Source organism: Prunus dulcis, chromosome 4 (genome assembly GCF_902201215.1).
Source record: "Prunus dulcis chromosome 4, ALMONDv2, whole genome shotgun sequence".
Classification (NCBI taxonomy): Eukaryota; Viridiplantae; Streptophyta; class Magnoliopsida; order Rosales; family Rosaceae; genus Prunus; species Prunus dulcis.
Window position 1 is genome coordinate 4,412,264 of NC_047653.1, and position 22,902 is coordinate 4,435,165.

The 22,902-nt window shown below is 37.4% G+C and overlaps 3 protein-coding genes across 5 annotated transcripts; all 3 read left to right on the plus strand.

The window, feature by feature from the left end:
• Positions 1 to 1,048: 1,048 nt before the first annotated feature.
• LOC117624262 lies at positions 1,049 to 13,540 on the plus strand. The gene is made up of 23 exons (XM_034355415.1): positions 1,049 to 1,850; positions 2,846 to 2,908; positions 3,294 to 3,365; positions 3,464 to 3,571; positions 3,706 to 3,786; positions 4,001 to 4,054; positions 4,124 to 4,249; positions 4,368 to 4,457; positions 4,572 to 4,691; positions 4,777 to 4,902; positions 5,061 to 5,177; positions 5,325 to 5,381; positions 5,480 to 5,554; positions 6,180 to 6,258; positions 6,372 to 6,399; positions 7,395 to 7,559; positions 7,965 to 8,232; positions 8,693 to 8,816; positions 9,452 to 9,798; positions 9,901 to 11,677; positions 11,992 to 12,245; positions 12,449 to 12,550; positions 13,187 to 13,540. Exons 1-22 carry the CDS (start codon positions 1,671 to 1,673, stop codon positions 12,518 to 12,520), a joined length of 4,383 nt encoding a protein of 1,460 aa, XP_034211306.1. The 5' UTR covers positions 1,049 to 1,670; the 3' UTR covers positions 12,521 to 12,550; positions 13,187 to 13,540.
• A 111-nt stretch (positions 13,541 to 13,651) lies between these two features.
• On the plus strand, positions 13,652 to 15,185 carry LOC117626382 (transcription termination factor MTEF1, chloroplastic). The gene has a single exon (XM_034358056.1). The coding sequence runs from the start codon at positions 14,062 to 14,064 to the stop codon at positions 14,995 to 14,997; it is 936 nt and encodes a 311-aa protein (XP_034213947.1). The 5' UTR covers positions 13,652 to 14,061; the 3' UTR covers positions 14,998 to 15,185.
• Positions 15,186 to 15,625: 440 nt separating this feature from the next.
• Positions 15,626 to 22,879, plus strand: LOC117626379 (solanesyl diphosphate synthase 3, chloroplastic/mitochondrial). 3 transcript variants are annotated; one of them, XM_034358051.1, is made up of 12 exons: positions 15,626 to 15,976; positions 16,058 to 16,153; positions 16,545 to 16,625; positions 16,767 to 16,838; positions 18,344 to 18,472; positions 18,895 to 18,981; positions 19,599 to 19,670; positions 20,227 to 20,312; positions 21,141 to 21,273; positions 21,555 to 21,644; positions 22,109 to 22,207; positions 22,387 to 22,879. In XM_034358051.1, exons 1-12 carry the CDS (start codon positions 15,833 to 15,835, stop codon positions 22,564 to 22,566), a joined length of 1,269 nt encoding a protein of 422 aa, XP_034213942.1. In that variant the 5' UTR covers positions 15,626 to 15,832; the 3' UTR covers positions 22,567 to 22,879. The 3 variants fall into 3 exon arrangements, with proteins under 3 accessions (XP_034213942.1, XP_034213943.1, XP_034213944.1); XM_034358052.1 differs by lacking the exon at positions 16,545 to 16,625 and having other exon boundaries at positions 15,643 to 15,976; positions 22,387 to 22,740; XM_034358053.1 differs by lacking the exons at positions 16,058 to 16,153; positions 16,545 to 16,625 and having other exon boundaries at positions 15,643 to 15,976; positions 22,387 to 22,740.
• Positions 22,880 to 22,902: the final 23 nt, after the last annotated feature.

A 22,902-nucleotide genomic window follows, 5' to 3' on the forward strand; every position in this document is an offset into this window, starting at 1 on the left:
CCAAAATTCATAACCCAATTGGTTTCTTGTCTTCATCAACGGGAAGGATTCGATCTCTTTCAATATTGGAAGTAATATTATCATTAAATTAAGAACTAGTTGATAACAAGAGAGAGAACAAAATGGAAGTAAGGTTCTAAAGGGAAACTCAATGCCGAAAAGGAAGCCCAAAAACGAACATTGTCGCGTAACGCATAATAGGTTGTTTCTAGTTCGGTCTTATTTCGTGTTGTTTTGTGACTTGTTTGTTCCATGCTTGTGTCATGATGCATTAAATATAATGATCAATCCATAATTCACATAAAAATCACGCTTGTGTCATGATGAATAAAAAATAATGATCAATCGATAATTCACATAAAAGTAATATTAAAAATATTGATATATTTACTTATTCATTGAAACGACAATTACCAAATAACACAATAAAAAAAAGAAGTGGATAAGAAGAAAGATGAGGGTAAAAAATAAAATTTAATTGCTACCTTAATTAATGTTGATATATAATTGAACAAATTGAATTAAAATAGTGAGATTGGTACACATGATTGAACAAACTAATTTAAAAATTTGAGACCACACATGATTGGTCCTTTATGGCTATGTGCGGAGCCGGTGGAATCCTTCCTATTTGGATTAATTTTTCATGATTACTGCATTATCTATTTGTAGCGGCTTTCGTTGACGGATTTTGTGCTTGAATTATAAATTAATTTTTTTTAATTACTACGTTATGTATTTGTAGTGACTTTTGTGGCTTACGGATTTTGTGCTACTTTTTGTGATTACTGCGTTATGTATTTGTAGTGGCTCTTGTGACTGACGGACTTTGTGCTTGAATTATAAATGCAATCTATTGTCTTCATCTATTATAAAAAATAAAAATAAAAGTGACACCACACAAGCTATATGGCACATCACAGCCGATACTTCATAAGACCAAAAAGAGATGAAGTAGAGAACATGTGGGCTGCAAAGCAGGGAATTCCAACTTCTCAGCCTCCCAAACCTCCAAAAAAGTAAATTATAAAATCTCCTCAGATGGAGCCTTCCTCGTATAGACACGAAGAAACCAATACAAAGTCCAAAGCCCATCACCTCTCCATCCCCACAATCATCGCCCAAAATATTTGATACATTCAATTTGAAGCCTGCCATTGTTCCCCATTTCTTACCAAAAACAGCAAACACAGAGATCAGAGATCAGATCGACGGCCCTGATTCAATCTCCCCATCGGGTCGCTGCCCAATCAACCTATTTCTGATTTTTGCTCCAAAACAAAGTTTTCAGTTTTGTGCATGCATCACCGCCATCATCATCAGTATCCGTTTGATTCATAATTAGGGAACCGAATTGATGGGGTTCTTCTCGGATCGAACGGCCAGCGATTCTTCAACCTCGTGCTTCGGTGTTGGCTTAAAGGCTTCCTCTTTCCCAGTTTGAACCTCGATTTGGGGATTGATTGGCTCAGAGAATTAGGGCTTTGTTTTTTGTTTTGGATCAAAGCATAAAAAGGAAGAATGAGAGTGACGAAGTCTCAGGTTTGGCAGCCTTGCAAGAAGAAGAGGTAGAGGGAACGCTGTATTAAAATTTGGAAAGGAAAGTTTGAGAGGAACGATTTGGAAGATTCTAGAGATAGAGGGGGGAGAAAGAGTGAAAGAGATTGGAGATGTCGTCGAGGTCGGCGGCTGGCAGCAGGACCCGGGTCGGGAAGTACGAGTTGGGTCGGACCCTTGGGGAGGGCAATTTCGCCAAGGTCAAGTTCGCTCGCAACGTCGAGACTAGTGAGAACTTCGCCATTAAAATACTCGACAAGGAAAAGGTCCTCAAGCACAAGATGATCGGCCAGGTTAATTTTTTTTTAATCATTTTGACTAATTTCCCTCTGTGTTTCCTGTTAATTTAATGATGTTCTGGAGATTGTAATGTTGGATAATCTGCTGTTTGGTTGGTGAAAAAATGGAGAGGAAGAATCAAGGGAAAATGAATTTTTTTATTTTTAGTTTTATTTGCTAAGTTAATAACAAGGAGAGGAAGTGAGGGGAGAAAAAAGTCAACTTCGGAAAGATTGACACGCACGACTGATTGAGTTTGTCGTTTTCTGACCCGAATCATTTTACTGTTTGATTATAACTGTTTTATTGACTCTTTGACTTTGGAGAAATTTGTGTATTTATAAGAAATTTATTGACTTTCTTGACACTGAAGAATTTTGTATAGTTTTAAAAAAGTTCTCTATTTTTAATTTCCAAGTTAACTTATGAGAAACGAAGAGAGATTTAAAGATTCACAATCAAAGTTGAATTAGGGAGATTATGACTTTTCTTAAACATATTTAAGTTCCACAATTTACTTAATATATCCTCTACTGCTGTTGTTTTATATTAGATATTTCGTAAAGCATATACTTGTGGAAATATAAAGGAAGAAGAAATGGAATGTGAGCATTTCATTGCAACTATCATGTGAGTTGCCTTCGGAGGTTCTTTGTTTGTGGGATGTTGGAAAACCCAGCTAAACTTGACTAACATCTGAAATTGAATCGACGTCAGTTTGCTATCAGCATACCCTGTTAGTAGATGTACCAACTCCAATGATTTTTGGAATAAAGGTTTAGTTGAGATTAATTCCAACCAATAAGAAACAAGCCAATCACATGGTCTGACTTGACAGATATGCTTTTGTTACCCTGACCTTGCCTTTTTGATATCTTTAACATCTATACTTATAAAGCTAATTTAAGAAACAAAAGTAATAATTTTGTTTTCATGGTCATTTTTGTTCTCATATTGATTTATAAAATTGAATGAGTATTAATTGTTGTTATGTCCTCTCCTTTTGCAGATCAAGCGAGAAATATCAACGATGAAATTAATAAGACATCCGAATGTCATCCGTATGTATGAGGTTAGACAAAGCAATATCTGTATTTTGATTTATAAAATTGAATGAGTATTAATTGTTGTTATGTCCTCTCCTTTTGGATTCCTAATGTTTTCTATATGTATTCTTAGAAAATAGTTTAGAAGTTTGTTGTTTTCTTAATCACTATCTGGGATAAAATACATGTTCGGCATATACTTGTACATGTTTTTAATCATTATCAAAACAAACACGTACAAGAAGGTGGTGCAGTTTTTCCATTGCGGAGTTTTAAAACTGTGATTTATTTTAAACCATTATATTTATGTTCTAGTGTTTCTTTATTGTCCCATTTATCTCTCTCTCTCTCTCTCTCTCTTCTGTTTTCTTTGGTACTTGGAAGTGACTTCCTGCTGTGTTTATGGTATAGGTGATGGCTAGCAAGACAAAAATATACATCGTTTTAGAATTTGTGACTGGTGGAGAACTGTTTGACAAAATTGTAAGACACTGCTTATTTCAATTCTTTCTGGACTTTCTATTTACGTATGATGATATATTATGTATAATCAGAATCTTTGCGCTATTTTCAATTGCCAGGCAAGTAAAGGAAGATTGAAAGAAGATGAAGCAAGAAATTATTTTCAGCAGCTTATAAATGCTGTGGATTACTGTCATAGCAGAGGTGTTTTTCATAGAGACCTAAAGGTGGGAATTATGATTTCCCCCTTTGATATATATATATATATATATATTTATATGTGTGTGTGTGTGTGTGTGTGTGTGTGTGTGTTGAGCTATTCTACCACGTAAGACTAAACTGTTGTGGTTGTAAATTACAGCCGGAGAACTTGCTGCTGGATGTTAATGGGATTCTGAAAGTTTCAGATTTTGGACTGAGTGCACTACCTCAGCAAGTTCGAGTGAGTCTTATGACTTAATGCCTTAAGCAAAAGTAAACCCATTAAATCCATTCAAAATTTGATAGTGAGGACTGGATGGCTTCCTGAATCTTATTTTGTTTTGACAATACCTATCTCACACTTGTAGTCATAATATACCATGATGAATAATTAGGCAGTTTTACATTTATTTGTTACAGAATATGTGAGTGATTATCTTATCCCTTTAATTTAGGAAGATGGATTGCTTCACACAACATGTGGGACACCAAATTACGTTGCCCCTGAGGTATGTTAGCTTAATCAGTTATTTCTTTCTCTTATTACCATGTTCCACTTAATGACACTCTTTTTCTAGGTGATAAACAACAAAGGGTATGATGGAGCAAAAGCCGATTTATGGTCTTGTGGTGTGATTCTTTTCGTCTTAATGGCTGGCTATTTGCCTTTTGAAGATTCCAACCTCATGGCATTATACAAAAAGGTGAATCTCTCTCTTTCTCTCCCACCTATTAATTCTTCCTCTTTAAATTTACTTTGCTTTGTCATCCTATGGCACTGTTATCCTTGTTTTACATCTATGGTTTTTATGCGACCACCAGATATTCAAGGCCGACTTCACATGTCCTCCATGGTTCTCCTCAAGTGCAAAGAAGCTAATTAAGAGAATATTGGATCCTAACCCTTTTGCAGTATGTCTTTTTCCCTTATAATATAGAATTTTCCCTTTTCCAGGTGTTTCCATTTGTTTTTTGTACTATTATTTATATGTTGCATTTACTATACAAGCTAATTTCATGAAACAGAGAATTACAATTGCTGAGGTCATTGAGAATGAGTGGTTTAAGAAAGGATATAAGCCACCTAGTTTTGAACAAGTTGATGTCAGTCTTGATGACGTGGATTCTATATTCAATGAATCAGGGGTAAGAGTGAGACATTACGTATTATGATTTACTTTGGTTTATGATGCCAGGGCTTGACTATCTACTTTATTCTTCCCAAGCACAGGAATCTCAAAACCTTGTTGTGGAGAGGCGAGAAGTACGAAATGTGGCGCCTGTCACGATGAATGCCTTTGAGCTTATCTCTACATCCCAGGGCCTGAATCTCAATAGTCTTTTTGAGAAAAAAATGGTATGGTCAAATTTTTTTATAAAAAAAAGTAAAATTGTAATTGTTATATTTCACCTTGTAGTTTCTCTGTTTGCATTATTAGCAAGTCTTATCTTTTCCTCTTTGGTTCTGCTTGCGTAAAGTTTAAGAAGACAGCTGACATTTCCTTAACTAACCAGGAACTTGTTAAAAGAGAAACAAGATTCACATCCAAACGTCCTGCTAATGAGATAATTTCGAAAATTGAGGAAGCTGCAGGACCTTTGGGTTTTGGTGTAAAGAAAAATAACTTCAAGGTACAATGACTGCTCTCTCTCTCTCTCTCTCTCTCTCTCTGCATGATGTGATATGAGTTTCCGTTTCTATTTCCCTGGTAACATATTTTAAAGCTGAGGAAATGCATCTATATGTAACACAACCTGATTTCATTTTATCCATCTCAGTTGAAGCTTCAAGGTGAAAAAACTGGACGTAAAGGTCATTTATCTGTTGCAACAGAGGTAGGCCTCTTTCATTTTCTGACCTTTCACTTTCTTTTTTTCCTGTTGAGTTGACGCCCCTTTTGACAAATGGGATACAAACTAACTTTCTTTTCCAGATTTTTGAGGTGGCCCCGTCACTCTACATGGTTGAGCTCCGCAAGTCTGGGGGAGACACTCTGGAATTTCACAATGTATGTTATTGCAATGTTGATGCAATCATGACATCTAATAAGTATTGTATATTCATCTAATTAAGAGCAATTAGGGGCTCTTCACAAATAATAGCCTCTGGGCTTCACCTGTTGCTTGCAAAATTTAATCGCTAGCAGTTGGTGGGCTAAAGCTGGGTCGGCACCCTGCTTGCTTTATTACATAGCAAGCAGCAAATGGCAAGGGAATTTTATGCTGATTTAAATAAGAGGATTTATCCTCATATGGCCACATGATGTGGGCTGGATATAGAAGTGAGAATTATTTTCAGTCTTGAGTTTGGTATACCCATCGGCCTAGAAAGTCAGCACCAGATTGAGTTACCAGGTTGAGCCAGACAGGCCCGACTGATCACGTTTGGCCATGCATGTTTTTACTTTTCTTTGATTTTTCAAGGAAAAGTAAGAAGATGTAGAGCGCCACTCAAGGATCAGACATGTATTATTAGTCCCCTACGACGTTAGGTTTATTGCCCATCTAGCTGCTGCTTGCACAACGTTTAAAACTCCCGTTACAACAGAGCATGCACAAATCCTTTTTGTTCTTGTTTTGTGTTGTGAATTTTTTTCATTTGCATGTTTTCACTTGACTCTCTTAAATTTACAGTTCTACAAGAACTTGTCGACGGGGCTGAAAGATATTGTTTGGAAATCAGGAGATGAATCAAGGAAGGAAGCAGAAGGTGGTAAGTCTCAATTCCTAATCTGTAGAAACTCAAAGGATTAATCAGAGTGTCTTGCTCTCCTTTCCTAATAATCACTTTGAAAGCAAGACCCTAAGACACCTTTTCTCCTGCAGGTGCCAGTGCCGGTGCGCTGCCATCTTGATGATTGGCTTCCTTGACAGAACATACTGACGGGTTTCTTCGCTATTTTCTGTTTCTTTATTCAAAAAATTTGAGTGAACCTCATCAGATGTCAGTTGTTGAAAGAATACAGACAGCATGGCTTGCAGAATTATCTATATAAAGTACTTGGGGTATTTGCTTTGAGTGTCATTCAGAAGTCATTTGTTAGATACTTGGTGCAGTTTGGGTTGGGAATTGAATGTATTATACTTGTTAGTTGTTGTTGTATCCTTTGAGAGAGAACAAAATAAAACGTGAAATCTAATATCTCTCTACAAATACAAACACATTCCACAGGGAAAATATGTAATCAAACAGTTGTTCATCCTCTCTCTGTCCCCCTCATTTTTGGTTTATTACATCTGTGTAATAATACATGCAAGTTGTATTTACTTTTGGATTCAATTTGGGGTGCAAAATAAAGAGTATTCGAGGTATGTTTTCGTAATATCTTGTGATCGATAAAGGAGTATAGAGCTGTTATTGGCACTTCAAAATAGTTATCTTACAAAGTGAAATATAAACACATCAACACCAAAACACAAAGAAAAAATTATATAAACACATCACTTGAGATTTAAAATTTTCAGAGTAGTTTTGGTGATTTCAACATTTTTTTGTCCAGTAATTTGGGAAGCATTGAATCCTATCCAGTTAGATGATTTGCTTTGTTGGTAAATTCCAAATTCAACCGTTGAATGCAACGCAAACATATATTTTTTTTGAAAAAAAAAACTCTTGTATAAAAATATATCAATAAAAATCATATTCTCAAGTTTTAGGGAAGATATTAATAAATAAATATAAAAGTTTTTATATAAAATAATTGTCCAAGGCCAACCAGGCTCGTCTAGTCCCATTGTCCAGTAGTGAGGTCCAACCAACGAAATTTCAAACCGAACCCGCCCCGCCCAACATACATACCAGTCGGACCCGTAAAACCCAACCCAGATTTGCAGAGAAAAAAAAAATAGTGAGTATCATTTACGCGCCACGCATTCGGTACTCGCTATAAAACGAGCTGCCAGTACGCGTTCTCCCATTCTCTGCTTTCGAAAAACATTGTGGGGAAAATCAACGACCATGAGAGAGGAGGTCATCAGCTCCGGAGGGACCATTGATCCTACTCCTGCTGCCAGGTACCCTATCCCTCCCCTTGCTCTCTTCTCTCTCTATCTCCCTGTTCACAAGGCTTTTCGGTCTTCGTTTTCGTTCAATTTCTCTTGCTGATCTAATTAGGGTTTTGCATTTGCTTGCTATTGGTTCGAGCTGTGAGTGTAGTATACCAATTTGTGTTGTCAGTGTTAGGGTTTTGGTTATTTCTGTGGTGAATCGGTCAATTCACGCTTCTGTTTGGTTACTGTGAAAGTGGAGTGCACGAATTTCAGCTTAATTACCAAGTGTTGCATGTTTTTTCAGCTGAATTTAGATTAAGCTGTTGTTCTTTTCTAGGTGAAATAATTACACTCTACTCAGTTACAATTTATTACATGTATTATTGTTAATTCGATTTTCCTTATATATGTTTCATTTCTGCGTATTAGTTCGGCGGGGGCATCTTCACCAACTGTTCCGGCAAATGTGGGGAGTGTAGATGGGTCTATTCATGGACAAGGCTCCAAAGGAGCATCCATATCTTGTGTTGGTTCACAACCCCCAATGACGTCTTTGAGCACGAGTGCTGCTGGTGGTGGTGGTGGGGGTAGTTCTATTTTTGGATCATCAAGACTGTCATGTAGACCTTGGGAAAGAGGAGACTTACTGCGTCGCTTAGCTACCTTTAAGCCTTCAAATTGGTTTGCAAAGCCCAAGGTTTTCACTTTAGCTATTATTTCCATAAACAAAAATTTTAAATCTGAAGTCTTTCTGTACTTATTTGAGTTGTAACGGTAAACTTTGCAACACTGATACTTCCATTATAAAGTCATTTAGATGCATAAATGCGTGCATGTACACATACACATAACCTATACCTATTATATGAATATATATAGTGACTGTACTTTTTTTTATATTTTAGTTTTATGTTATCGAAATGAAATACCTTTTCTTTTGTTGTTGTTGTTTTTTTTTTGTTTTTGGCTATGGAATTGTCATATCAAGGGATTTATATAGAAAGATGAAATGTATGGTGATATTTTTAAATATTCAACTGGTTATTGTGATTTGTAGCGCAAATTATGAGTTTCTTTTATAATGTTTCTCAAATGAAGCTTTTTGACATTTTATATGTTTCAGAGCATCTAACTGTTGCTTTTGTCATTGCCTGCAGGTCATCAGTTCATTGGCATGTGCTCGGAGAGGTTGGGTGAATGTTGATGTTGATAAGATTGCATGTGAATCATGCAGTGCATCCCTGGGTTTTTCTTTATTGCCATCTTGGACTCCTGATGAAGGTTAGCTACTGCTGTCTTAGGGGCTTTCTAGTTATTTGATTTTAAAGCATTGTTGTTTAAAGTTTATGTTTATAGACCTACATACTCTGCATTTATTGTAAGATAAAATTGAAATATTCCGTTAAGAATGTGATTTCTTATATTGTTAATGCATTATGTTATTTTGGTTTCAAGTGGTTGTTTAGTCTACAATATCTATATTTGATGGTTGCAAAATTACCATCTAACTGGAAGTTGCTGAGTCCAAACTGTGGGACAGAGTTGAATTCCTTGCTTCAAGTTAGGCTTCCCTGTGACCTTGTCTAAGCGTTTGAAGGATGTCCCCTGTTGTTTGATCCAATTTATGCTGTTTGGGGCTAAGTGTTGTTTGGATTAGTGTGGTCTTGTCTATTTTTAGTTGGGTTTTCCTGTTGGACTTCTTGCCCACCATGCTATGTACTTCTCTTTTTACTTGTTAATAGAATTATTGTTTCTTATAAAATATAGTATAATAATGCAAATCTTCAATTTTAGAATAAGTTATTTGCCTTCCTATTTTCCTTCTGATAAAAAAAATTAGTTAAGAATACAATAACTTTGTCTGTTCCTGTTTTTTAATCTTTTTTTTGTTCTTTCCTTTTCATTTCAATGTGAAGTTCAAAATGCAGCAGAAGTCTTTGTCAAGCAGCTGGATTCTGGTCACAAAGTTGCTTGTCCTTGGAGAGGAAACAGCTGCCCAGAAAGCCTGGTGCAATTCCCTCCTACCCCTCAGTCTGCCTTAATTGGGGGATATAAGGATAGATGTGATGGACTTTTGCAATTCCACTCTCTACCTAAAGTAGCTGCATCTGCAGTTGAGCAAATGTGGGTTTCTCGGGGTCCACAGGTTGATCGCTTTCTGTCCCAGTCGCAGAATCTAATGGGAGGGGAAGTAGATTTTAAATCAGAAAGTATACCAGAACTGGAAAGCTCCCGAGATGGAGCAATCTATTTATATTCTCGTGTAAGATTTATTTATGAACTTCCTTCTTGTGATTTGTTGACTTGGTCAATTACGTACTACTCAATTACATGTTCTTCTAACCCAGTTCCTTTCCTTTATCAGGCTCAGAGGCTTATAAGTCTTTGTGGATGGGAACCGAGATGGCTTTTGAATATTCAGGACTGTGAAGAACATTCAGCCCAATCAGCTAGAAATGGATATTCTATTGGGCCTACGTATGCCCAGATCCATCTTTCACAGGAACCTGGATCAAGCAGGAAAGCAGTTTCTGCTTCTGCTAGAAAGGATGCTGGAAAGAATAAAGTGTTAGTTAAGGAATCTAGAGGTGATCTCAGGTCACCTTTACTAGATTGCAGCTTATGTGGTGCTACAGTTAGAATTTTGGATTTCTTAACCATTCCTCGCCCTGCACGATTTACTCCCAACAACATTGATATTCCTGACACAAGCAAGAAAATGGGATTGACACGTGGGGCAAGTGCAGCCAGCGGGATTAGTGGTTGGGTTGCTGCTGATGATGCAGAGAAAGAACAGACTGAAGACCGTGATGAGGTAGCAACAACAACTGGGGGGAGTTTGGTTCCAAAATCAGATGTTGATTTGAATCTCACAATGGGAGGTGGTTTCACTTTTAACCAATTCGGCAGAACAGAAATGTCCGGAAACATTCACGATGTAGATATGGGAAGGGATCTGATGATTGGGCAACCTGCAGGCAGTGAGGTTGGTGATCGTGCAGCTTCATATGAATCAAGGGGTCCCAGCTCTCGTAAACGGAGTTTGGAAAAAGGTGGCAGCTCTGTTGATAGACCACATTTAAGGACGCAGCAGGCTGATAGTGTTGAAGGAACTGTCATTGATCGTGATGGTGATGAAGTTACTGATGGTGGACAATATTCAGCTGGGCCCTCAAAACGTGCTCGTGATTCAGATATTTTCGATACACATTGTTCGTCTGGTGCTGGTCCGAGTCATTCAATGGGTCTTGAAATTTATGCTGATGGTAATAGAGTTGCTTCGTTTCAGCAAGGTAGTGATCAATTTGCAGGAATCCATTCGAATAGGGATTCGGCACGTGCGTCGTCAGTTATTGCAATGGATACAATCTGTCACGGTACGGATGATGACTCTATGGAAAGTGTTGAAAATTACCCGGGAGATGTTGATGATGTTCATTATGATACTCATTTCCCCACTTCTAGTACATATGGAAATCTGGACATGAATGATACATCAGAATTGAATAATAGTAATCAAGCTCAGCAGAGCATTGGTTTCCAACCTGTTGCTGATGTGATTCCTGGGGAAATGGGTGTTAGTAGTACAAATGATGGGGAAGAAATTTTCAACACAGAAACCGTGACTGCTCAGGCGCGGGATGGGTTTAGTTTCGGGATTAGTGGAGGAAGTGTTGGAATGTGTGCTAGTCATGAAGCTGAGATTCACGGGGCTGATGTATCTGTCCATAGAGCAGATAGTGTAGTTGGTGATGTGGAGCCCAGAACAGAAGATGCTGAAAATCAGGGCCAGACAGGCGAATCTGCCCCAGATCCTGGACTGATGGATGAAATTGTTCCTGATGAAATAAATAGGGAAGATCCACACGGTGATAGCCAGGAGATGCTATCTCGATCTGTAGGGAGGGCTGATAGTGGCTCAAAGGTTGATGGGTCTACTAAGGCTGAATCTGTGGAAAGTGGTGAAAAAATTAGTCGAAGCTGCAAGTTAGAGAACAATGCCCGCCCTTCTCTTTCATGCAATGCTAATGTTTACTCCAATTATAGAACAACCAAAAAGGAGGTCAAAAATGCTGGCAAATCTTCATTTACGAACAATTGTGTGTACCAAGAATCAGAATATGCAGTTGCCAATGGGATAGGTAAAAATCTATATTTTGGGCAGTTATGTTCCTGTATCATATCTCACCTCCCAATTCTTCTAAAGAAACTTTGTACGAATATGAAGACAGTTTCTTCTATTCTTTCTTATGTTTACTTTTAGGGATGGTGAATGATTAAGATTTTTAGAGCAATACGTTGACTTGTTATTGAAGTTGAAAAGTGATGCTTACTGCTTAAGATATTTGTGACTGACAGTTTAACATCTTAAATATATGTTAAAAAGGATTTAGTCATTTATATATATTTTTATGCTTTTTGATTGGTGCTATGTTAACTCTATTTGGTTATTCAGGACCTCCAAAAGGTGAGAGCAATTATGAAGAACCTATGGAATTTGATCCAATTGGCCATCACAACCAGTTCTGCCCCTGGGTCAATGGGAATGTTGCTGCTGCTGGCAGTAGTGGCTGTGGCCCTGGTACCAGTGCTGATGTTGTTGCACTTTGTGGCTGGCAGCTGACGTTAGATGCGCTTGATGCTTTGCGTTCCCTGGGGCAGGCTGCAATTCAGACGGGACAGTCCGAATCAGCAGCATCTTTATACAAGGTTTATTTCTTTTATATTTATACTTTGGTGTTGTAGATCCCACATTTATAATTTGGTTTGGTGTTATAGATCCAACATTTATACTCAAGTGTGTGCATCCTCCGATCCAACACTTATAGTTTAACCAGCTTCTCATTTCCCCTTACCATTTGAACAATATCTTCTTGTTGCACCATATGCATTGATTGCATTTCTACTTACAGGATGAACACCAAAACCCTGGCCAGAAGCTCCTTCGACACCACTCTATGAGTCGAAGCCAGGGGCAACATTGAGATGAGCAGTGAACGTACTTCCAATTACATGTAAGTGTTTCACTAGAATGAAGCTCTTTTAATTCTCTTGAAAAGACTGATGATTAGGAAACACCTGGTTTTATCTTCTGTCAAGAAGTTACATTCGATCAAATAATTAAGACTACCACCCACCCACACACATACTATGCACGTGCACCCACGAGAAGCTCTAGATTGTTTATGCTGCGTGTGAATATGATGGGTAGGAAACTGAACTTCTATTGTTGCTAATTGCTAAGTATGATCATTTTGCAATTTTCAGTCTAGGTAGTTGCATGATTGGATATACATTGGTAGTAGGACATTATTTTCTCTCTTTGAAATTAAATGTATTTCAGTTATCAATAACATGTCCATTGGGTACAGGAAGACTAACTAAACTTATTTGGGCCACGTTGTCTTTCTCTTGTTTGAAACCAAGCCATTTGATGTCATAATTTTAGCAGTTGGGTTTCAGCTTCTATAATATAAAGCAATTACAGTTAAATGAGCATCAGCCACGCCTTGTCTGACTTTTGCTGATGCATTACAGAGTCCCAGTTGAACTGTCTGTTGTGCACCTTGTATATATCTTCATGGGAAGCAAACAATCTTTTTCGACGGCGCTTTTTATTTTAATGATACTCATTTATGCATTCTTCGTAGGATCAGAAACCTCGCTCAAAGTCGTAAGGAACTTGAAGAGCAAGTTTCACTGGAGCCGCACCCCCTTTGCCCCTCCTTATGGTGGTGTAATTTATATAAAGGCAGGAATCTTAGATGCATTTTTTGGTATGTAACTTTAGACGCATTTTCATGCAGAGTTAACTTCCTTGTCTGTATTTTTGTTCAAGATATTTTTTTTTTTTTTTTTTTTTGGGTTTACTATTACTTAGAAAATTAGTGATGTGATGGACCAATTGGATCTGGACATGTTTGAACAATTGTAATCCCCCGCAACTTGCTTTAATGTTATATCTTCTTAGACTGCAAATATGGGTTTCTGCTTGACAGACTAAATATTTGTTCCCCCTTTGTCCTAATGTGTTCATTTAAGTTCAAAAAATTATTATTATTTTGCAAATCTTGTACTTTTAATAGCCATTCGCTCTACGGGGAATTAGATTTATGTACGTATGTCATCACAAATTTAACATATATTTTTCTGTTTAAAACTAGCGGTAATTAAAAAATTTGTTGCTATACAAGCTTCATATTAGCTCCTTCCTACTAGAAAAGATGACTTGTAAAAAGAAGCAAGGGGAAGGAAGAACATGATCTGCAATGAATCCAAGGCTCTCAGTCCTGTTTCCAATGATATTGCGACTTGTGAGAGGGAAAGGCAAATTTGTAAGTTTACTGGATGCAGCATAAATTGCTTTGGTCTGGATTTAATCCCAAACAATCTATGAAATCCAAACTCAACCAATCATATTCAAGCAAATTGCCAGGTGTGCCTCACTGCCCATACCATTAAAACCAGTCAGAAGATATTTCCAAAAGAAGGCTATCTCTTCCCTTCTCTCCCCCCTCGAAAAACCATGCCATTAACAGCAGCAGCAGCTTTGCAGTCATCTCTGTGCTTCTCTTCTCATAATCCTCCACCGTCATCATCTACTGCCTCTAATTCCCAGGCATTAAACACAAGCACAAACACCCAATTGGCTGCAAAACCCAAAAGCCTCCTCCAAAAGCACCCTCTCTACACACCCACCCACACCAAACTCTCCCTCCAATTCAAAGAGAAAATCCTATGCCTTGAAATCATGGGAGTTGATGCAGGCAAGGCACTCTCCCAAAACCCTTCTCTCCACACAGCCTCTCTTCACTCCATCCACTCCATAATTTCCTTCCTCCAATCCAAAGGCATCCACCAAAAGGACCTGCCCAAGATCTTTGGCATGTGCCCCAACATTCTCACCTCCAGCATCAAAAGTGACCTCAACCCAGTTTTCATCTTCCTCTCAGAAGACCTCAAAGTCCCAGAACACAGCTTCAGAAAGGTCATCAACAAGTGCCCCAGATTGCTTGCTTGCAGTGTAATAGACCAGCTCAAGCCAGCTCTGTTTTATCTTCAGAGACTTGGGTTCAAGGACCTGGCTGCCCTGGCTTACCATGACTCTGTGCTGCTGGTATCAAGTGTGGAGAAAACCCTAATCCCCAAACTGGAGTTTTTGCAGAGCTTAGGATTCTCAAGAGATGAGGCTGTGGGGATGGTGCTGAGGTGTCCTGGACTGCTAACTTTCAGCATTGAGAATAACTTCAAGCCAAAGTTTGAATACTTTTCTGTGGACATGGGGAAGAAGTTGGAGGAGCTGAAGCAATTTCCTCAGTACTTTGCTTTCAGCCTGGAGAAGAGGATAAAGCCAAGGCACATGGAGGTTGTGCAGAGGGGAGTGGAAGTGCCTCTGCCATTGATGCTCAAGAGCACTGATGATGAGTTCAGGGAGTTGCTGAGGGAATTTGGGGGTGGATGAGATGAGCCAGCTCTGCCAATTTGTCCTCTCTTTTTTCTCTCCTTGCAAATCTTCAAGACTGTCTACTTTTTTATTTTGTTTTACAAGGTCATCTTAGATTGTGTATTTGCACAGTTTGGATAATTTTTAAAGCTGTTTGTGAATAATTTTATTGGCCAAAGGTTCCAAGTGGCTACTTCACTTTGCTAGTTTACTTGAGTTTTTTTTGTGTTTTTAAACCTTTCTTATTAAGAGAGGCGATAATATACCAAACTCACGCACACAACATAAATTTAAACCTAAAACCTTACCTGAGGTGCAATTATTCTAAATCACTACACCACCCCACCAGTGGGTTCTCTAGTTATACATAAAATAATAGTCTATCAAAATATAAATAATTAAGAAAAAAAAAAAAAAAGTCTATAAATTATATATATAAATATATAAATATTGACGGGGCCCAGAAACTGTCTAAATTAAAGTTCCAAAGTTCAAAGGAAAATGTCTTAACTATTTGTTTCTTATATCGATATGAAACCTAAGAAAACTCAATGATTGAAATAAATAAAAAAATAAAAATGGGGAGCGTCGAATTAGCAAATCTAAACTAACCCTTAATAGAAATTAGAAAGTGAAAGTGCGCGTTTTATTACATGGCTCTGTTTGGCCGTTGTGGTTGTGGCGCTTACACATAAACTCGAAGTCGATTATGTTCTTCCACTTTGACCGACCTCTCCCCAAAACCCCTCAAACACACACACACACACACACGCTGTAACTCTCTCTCTTGCTCTCTCGCTATCGGCAACTCGTCCTTTTGAATCGTTTATAATTTCATTGGGGAAGCAAAAAAATGTTATTTTCTTGGGGATTTTCTCGGATTGGAAGAAACAGCTTCAATGGATTGTGTCGGTGTTTGCTCCTTCGTCGTATGGACGCACATCAATTATTTGTCTCCAGCATTTATTCTCAGTCTCTAAGTGAATCGACCCAGAAGGTAATTTGGGTCCATAAAGCTTTAGATTTATTGTTTAAGTGCTATATATATTTCACTGCTTTAATTAGTGTATGTTAGTAGATTTTGGGTTGCAGAGATTTCTTTTCTTGGGGATTGCCACCTGTTTTCCATGGCTATAGGCACCAAATTCACCATCAAAGCAGCTCCATAGTTGAGGTGAGGTGTTGGGTATTAATATTTTTACTTTTCTTTTGGTTGCTACATACCCATTTGTTCGTTCAATGCCAAGTGTGAAATCTTTGAGTTCCCAAGTGTTCAAAAGACACATTTTTTTTCCTTGATTCCTGGTTGATTATGCAAAAGTTTAAGTAGTTAGGGTATGTGATCAGCCTCTGGATGGAATGTATGAATGATGTATTGTTGTTTGTGGTACAATTACAAAGAAGATTAATTTTAACTTTTCGATGCTAAATTGGCTTATGCCCCTTTCTCTTAGAGAGTTTTGTTTTTTTGTTTTTTTGGTTTTTTGTTTTTTTGTTTTTTGTTTTTTTTGTAAAAGATATTTGTTTTATACGTTCTATTAAGATGCTTAGATACTGCCTTACAGGAACCACTTGACCCATTCTCCCTTGTTTCCGATGAGCTGTCACTTATTGCTGACAGGTTGCGGGACATGGTAGTTGCTGAGGTATATGTAATTTCTTTCTCCTTTGGCTTGAATTAATATTACTCTAAGGATGTATATGTTTGAAAGGGAAAGTTGATATTAATGGTTTCATAAGATTCAAATGTAATATCATAGATCATAACTGATCTTCTTTCTTTTCAGGTCCCTAAGCTTGCCTCTGCTGCTGAGTACTTCTTTAAAATAGGGGTGGAGGGAAAGAGGTTTCGTCCCACGGTAATAGCAATAGTACTAATCAATTGTTTGACTTTCTCTGTTTCACTGAAAATCAAGATGTTCTATACCTGGATAGCAATTTATCTTCTGTCTCTAAGTTCATGTCACCTATTGTTAGGAAAATCCAGTTGAATAGATATATGGCTTGTTTTTATATGCAGTGTCCTTGGTTTTATATGTAATACTGTCACATATCTTTTAAAACTCTTGAGTTCATTGCTCTATCTAGCCGTAAGTGACTTGAGGCTCACACCTCAAGTTGAAAGGTTATCTCTTACTTACCTTACACACCCCTTGTGGCTAGACCTATATACATGGTTACTCTCTAGTTTTTCTTTTGTTATGCTTGTATTCCCTGTAGTTTAATAAAGGGGGAAAAGTGAAGCCTATTTTCAGCCACTCCCTTGCTTTTCCCACCCCTCACAACAGTTTGAGGAATTTTTTTTTATTCATCCTACTTCACCAATGTTATTAAAGTACCCCTTTAATCCTAATGCTCTGTCTCGTCGTTTGCTAGCTTTTGATGGCAGCAACCATGCAGCCATGGTTGCTGTTGTCCATGGCAGCACCCCTACATGCGGGCAGATGGTGTTGCACCGATGGCAGCCGCTATGGGCACAATCATTATTGTTATTATTTAGAATCTCAAACATGTCCTTTTAGGTAATTTGCAGGAGGATAAAATTGTAATTAAAATTTATCTTAAAAGGTGGGTGGGGTGAGTAGTTTGAGGGTGGCAATAGCGCCATTCAAGAGGAAAACAATGGAATCTGTTTGATGGTACAGGTATAGTTTCAATCATGACCTTGTATGAGATGTGTTTGCTCACATTAGTTCAAAATTTTTAAGAAGGATTAGGAGAGGGAAGTTGTCTTTTGCTCAAAATTAGGTAAAAATTTTGAAGAATGATTAGGATACATAAAGTATTTTGATCCAATGTTGTTTTTTCTTGATTTATTTTTTTGGCTGAGTAAAATCTTATATTCTAAGGAGAAGGGGCAAATTTTCAGTGTGCAAGTAATGGTTTTCCTTAAAATTAACATGTTAAATATGAAGCAAACCGCAAGGTGTGTGTAAGTATTAACAAAGGAAAAATAAAAAAACTACTTGGGGTTCAATATAATTAGGCCTGGCCACAGGGGTGTTTCTAAACTTTACCCTGAAACACGTCGAAACCATAAACCTTTAACCCAAAATCTTATCTACATTTATATATTATTGTTGTAACTTTGACTGCAAGTCAAAGAATCAACATGTGCCAACGGTCTATCTAATACTTAAACATTAGGCTAAAACTTTATGCACTTAAATACTACTAATCTCTGTTCAGTTATTTTTTAAAATTTTAAAGTTACTTTACTTAAACATAGGGCTGATACCCTATACACTTAGTTACTACTATCTCTGTGTCTAACATGCAAATACTTCATCCCTACCTTAGGTTTTCCAGAATAATGATTGCCATAAATTCTGAAAGTTACTCAACAATTTTATGCTACATGCAGGTCCTATTGCTAATGTCAACAGCTCTGAATGTCACAGTACCTGAACCTCCTACACAGTTGAGAGAGGCTTTGTCAATGGAACTGCGTGCAAGACAGCAATGTATTGCAGAAGTCACAGAGATGATTCATGTTAGTATTATCTTTGCTGATGATCCTATTACTGTTGCTTTTATTTTGATATATGCTACATAAAACTGGAATAATATCTCTGCAATGTACTAATAAGAGGCCAATTCATTTGTGTCCTTCCAAAACTGTTTTCTAATGGCTTGTTCTAAGCCCCGCAGAGGTGGACGTGCACGAATAACAAGAGTTTTTCCCCCAAAGCTAGTGCTCTAAGTATAAATTTATCATCTTACCTTTTCGTCCCTCCAACTTATCTACAATACTATAAGTTAACTCCTATATCTATGAAGTTTCTAGTTACCTTATTAGGAATGCAGTCTGTATTATAATTCTTCGGGTGTAAGTTGTACACATCGAGGATATGATAGTGCTCTTAAGACTTCAAGCCTAAAAAAGCTTCTAATGTAATTAGTTTCATTTGTCAGGTGGCAAGTCTTCTACATGATGATGTATTGGATGATGCAGATACAAGACGAGGTGTTGGTTCATTAAATTGTGTAATGGGAAATAAGGTGTACTTTTGGTTCACTAAAATTGATCAAGTTTCCTGTTTTTCACTTATAAGAACATAATTTATTGTAATGCCTCTATTCTTCTCTCTTCAAAAGTTTGATTATAAGTATAGGGATGGAGGTGTTTACTGGAGTATTGGAGAGTTTATATTGTTATAATTATATATACATGTAAGAGCGTCCACATGCATAACATTAAGTATTTACATAGGGAAAGTATCATGTTTAGATTTTAGTCCAACGACTTAGACCATGATATGCACCTTCCTCAGTTTGATAAATACTTGACCTTGCCAGAAGTGTGTAATCCATGGGACTCTTACCGTGCCCTTGTCTTTTACACTGCTAGTCAACTGATATCTCTGTTTCTATTAGAGTTTAGTTTGTGGCCTGTATATGGCTGCTGCTGATCCCCTTAGCTAAATGACATCTAGTATTAATTCTTGCGAAGTATTGGACATTTTAATATTCCATATGCAATTGAGTGCTACAATATATCACGATATCTCTTTCTTTTTATTTCCCTTCTTATTAATGAATCTGTGCTGGGAATTACACAGTTATGGAAAGGTTTTGCATGATATGATAGTTGCTCTTCTTTCCATCATTGAATGCAGTTAGCTGTTCTAGCAGGGGATTTCCTGCTTTCCCGAGCTTGTGTCGCACTTGCATCTCTAAGGAACACAGAGGTACGCATGTACTATTATGTACTAATGCACTGAAATGAGCAATAACACACGGGGCTATGTTAGATGGACTCTGGCTCATCTTGTTTCTTGTATAGGGGACTCTGCCACAAATGGTCAAAAAATTCGATACGCTGTGCTGGCACTCCATTCTTAGAGTAGTTCTATTTCATCCCCATGTCGTAAAGAATGTCAATTAACTTTTAGCCAGGATCTTGATGCTTATTAACCTAAAACAGCTACAAAGTTTTTCCGATGGGTGGGGTGGGGCCATGGGGGGAAGTTTGTGAGTACCTATATGACAGAGATATGGAGCTCACAGTCAAATGGTAGATTGCCAGGGTCCATAATGTCCCTGGTCCACCTCAGAGCCCATCTTATTACTTTTCATAAAAATTAGTCTGGCAATTCAGAGACGGGGATGCCTATCCATTATTATATTGGGTTGTATTGAGATGGGTATGGACCAAAGTGCCTAGTCCAAGCAACACAGATACAGGGATGTGTGTTCACATTAGTTTTTTAAAATATTATCTGCATATTTTTTGTGCATTTGCAGGTTGTATCATTACTTTCAACAGTTGTAGAGCATCTTGTGACAGGTGAAACCATGCAAATGACTACTACATCCGATCAACGTTGTAGGTACACTGCTCTGCTGCTTCTATCATATAAATACATTTTGTTTGCTTTTCGCTATTTGCTCGGTAGGTAGGTGATGTGAGTAGATGTTTAGACCAAGTAGTGATTATGATGCATTGACTTCTTGATCTTTGTTCCGTTTTTCCCATTGTCAGTTACAATCCTATTCTGCTCATAATTTGCTTTTGAGTTATTAAACTACTGGGTCATAAAAGTATATCTGTAGGTGTTCATAAGGTTTGGAGTTGGCTTGCTATGTCTTGTAGACTGCTTCTTTAGACCTTTTTTTTAACGTAAAGAAATTTGTATGGGGCGCACTCTAATTTTGTGTGCCCCCATTTTTCTTTTTCAATTAGTACTTAATTCTTAAGGAAAAAGAAAGGAGAGGGGTGTTGGTATGATAATTTCATGTTGTTTGAATTTTCTTGCAACAGCTTTAATTTGGGGACTTTCAGCCTGTCCTGCAGGACCATTTGACGATGTAGGGGTGTTGGTAGTATGTGGGGTTTTATGATTTTCATTGGGTAAGAAAAGGGTAGACAATTGGGGTTATGAAGAGAAGAAAAGAAAGTTGGGGGGGTTATTACGACGAAGTGTGCTGTGTAGGAAGAGCAGAAGAGTGAGAAACAATTTTCCATTACCAAAGTACTCAATGTTCCGTTATCTATGAGTGCAGGCAATTAAGCATACATGTAGTTTCAATTTATCCTTGTTCATGTTATATATATAAATTTTTTTTTTTTATTTTTTTTTTCTGATGATGTTTCTTGATTTATGTTTCATTAAGATTTAGACGTTGCTAATAATGATAAAATTTGATATTGACTGCAGCATGGAATATTATATACAAAAGACGTATTTCAAGACTGCATCATTGATTTCAAACAGTTGCAAGGCAATCGCCATTCTTGCTGGGCATACAGCAGAAGTTGCAATGTTGGCTTTTGAGTACGGAAAAAATCTGGTTTGTGAACCCTTGAAACTCCTTTCCTGATTTATTTTCTTGAGGAGCAAGCTAAGTTCTAAGATCTTTTCTGAGTTTACGCATATATGGAGAAATACTAAAAATAATCAAAACTAGATCAAAGTTTCCATCTAGAGCTCAAATCATGGATATTTTCTGATGGTGCATGCATGGGCATAATAACCATCAGAAAATATGTATGTATGGATGGATGGGTCGATTTGTGTTTGTTTGCTTATGTATGTCAAGCTGATAAATTTTTTTTTTTTTTTGTCCCTCAGGGATTGGCATTTCAATTGATTGATGATGTTCTTGATTTCATGGGTACATCAGCTTCTCTTGGAAAGGGCTCTTTATCTGACATCCGTCATGTAAGTATTTGATTGGTTGTGTGAGATTTCCTTCTTTGAACAAATGAGATTTGTCTATCTATCTCACTTTCTTACTCATTACTGAGCTACTAGGTGCCTTTAATGGCTAAGTTTGCTAGCTTAGCTTGAAATTGTTGCTGTGTCTGTCAGCCTTAAGAATGGTTTGAGTTGTGCTAATTAGTGAAACAGTATTGGTTTTCATTCTTTTTCTTTTCAATTTTGGAATGCTCAACAAGCTTGCTTTTTTCTGTCAGAATGTATGGTATGCTTGACCTTAAGAAAATTTATATTTCAGCGCTAGCATTTTTTCGTTTAGCGTGTTGAAGCAAACTTTAACTTTTTTATTCATAGCAAAATGAGAGAAGTTGTCAACTATAATTTTCCATGCTGCTTTGTTTTGAGCTTTCATGTTTCAGATACCTGGTTTTGTCATAATTATGTGAAACTTTATAATGATTTTGTAGGGCATCATAACCGCTCCAATATTGTTTGCCATGGAAGAGTTTCCTCAGTTGCGTGCAGTCGTCGAACAGGGCTTTGACAACCCTGCTAATGTTGAACTCGTAAGTTTGTATAATCTACTGGCAAGTCCTGAAAGTCTGGCTTTTCTTTTAAATAATCTTTCCTTCTGCCAATGTCCTACTACCTTATATTTGAAATTCCCAAGTTGTATACGTACGCCTTAATTTTCTTAAATTCAATTCTTATTGTTGACTTCATGATATATTTCTGGGAAACACAGGCTCTTGACTACCTTGGTAGGAGCCATGGGATACATAGGACAAGGGAGCTAGCCACAAAACATGCAAACCTTGCCGCATCAGCAATCGAATCTCTGCCCGAGAGTGAAGACGAAGATGTCAGACGATCAAGGAGGGCGCTTCTAGATCTCACCCACATAGTCATTACAAGAACCAAGTGATGGAGAAGATATGCACCATAATGACATAATAATGCGTTGAAGCTCAATTAATTGGTCATTGTCCCTATTAAGGATGAGGGACAATATTCCGTTGTTTTCATCATATTCTTTTGTTTTTCAAAATTTTTTTAGAGGACTACATTTTGCCTTTCTTTTTTCTGTAAAATTTTCCTTTATCCCTCGTTATGTAAATTAAACTCTGTGGAGAGTAAGGATATCACATGATTCTCCCAGATTCTGATAAAATGATGTACCTGGGATCGCATTTACTCTGCTTTAAGAATGAAGCTAGCAGGAAATTTCATCTCTGAAAGGCTGTGTTGGGATGCTTTCTCG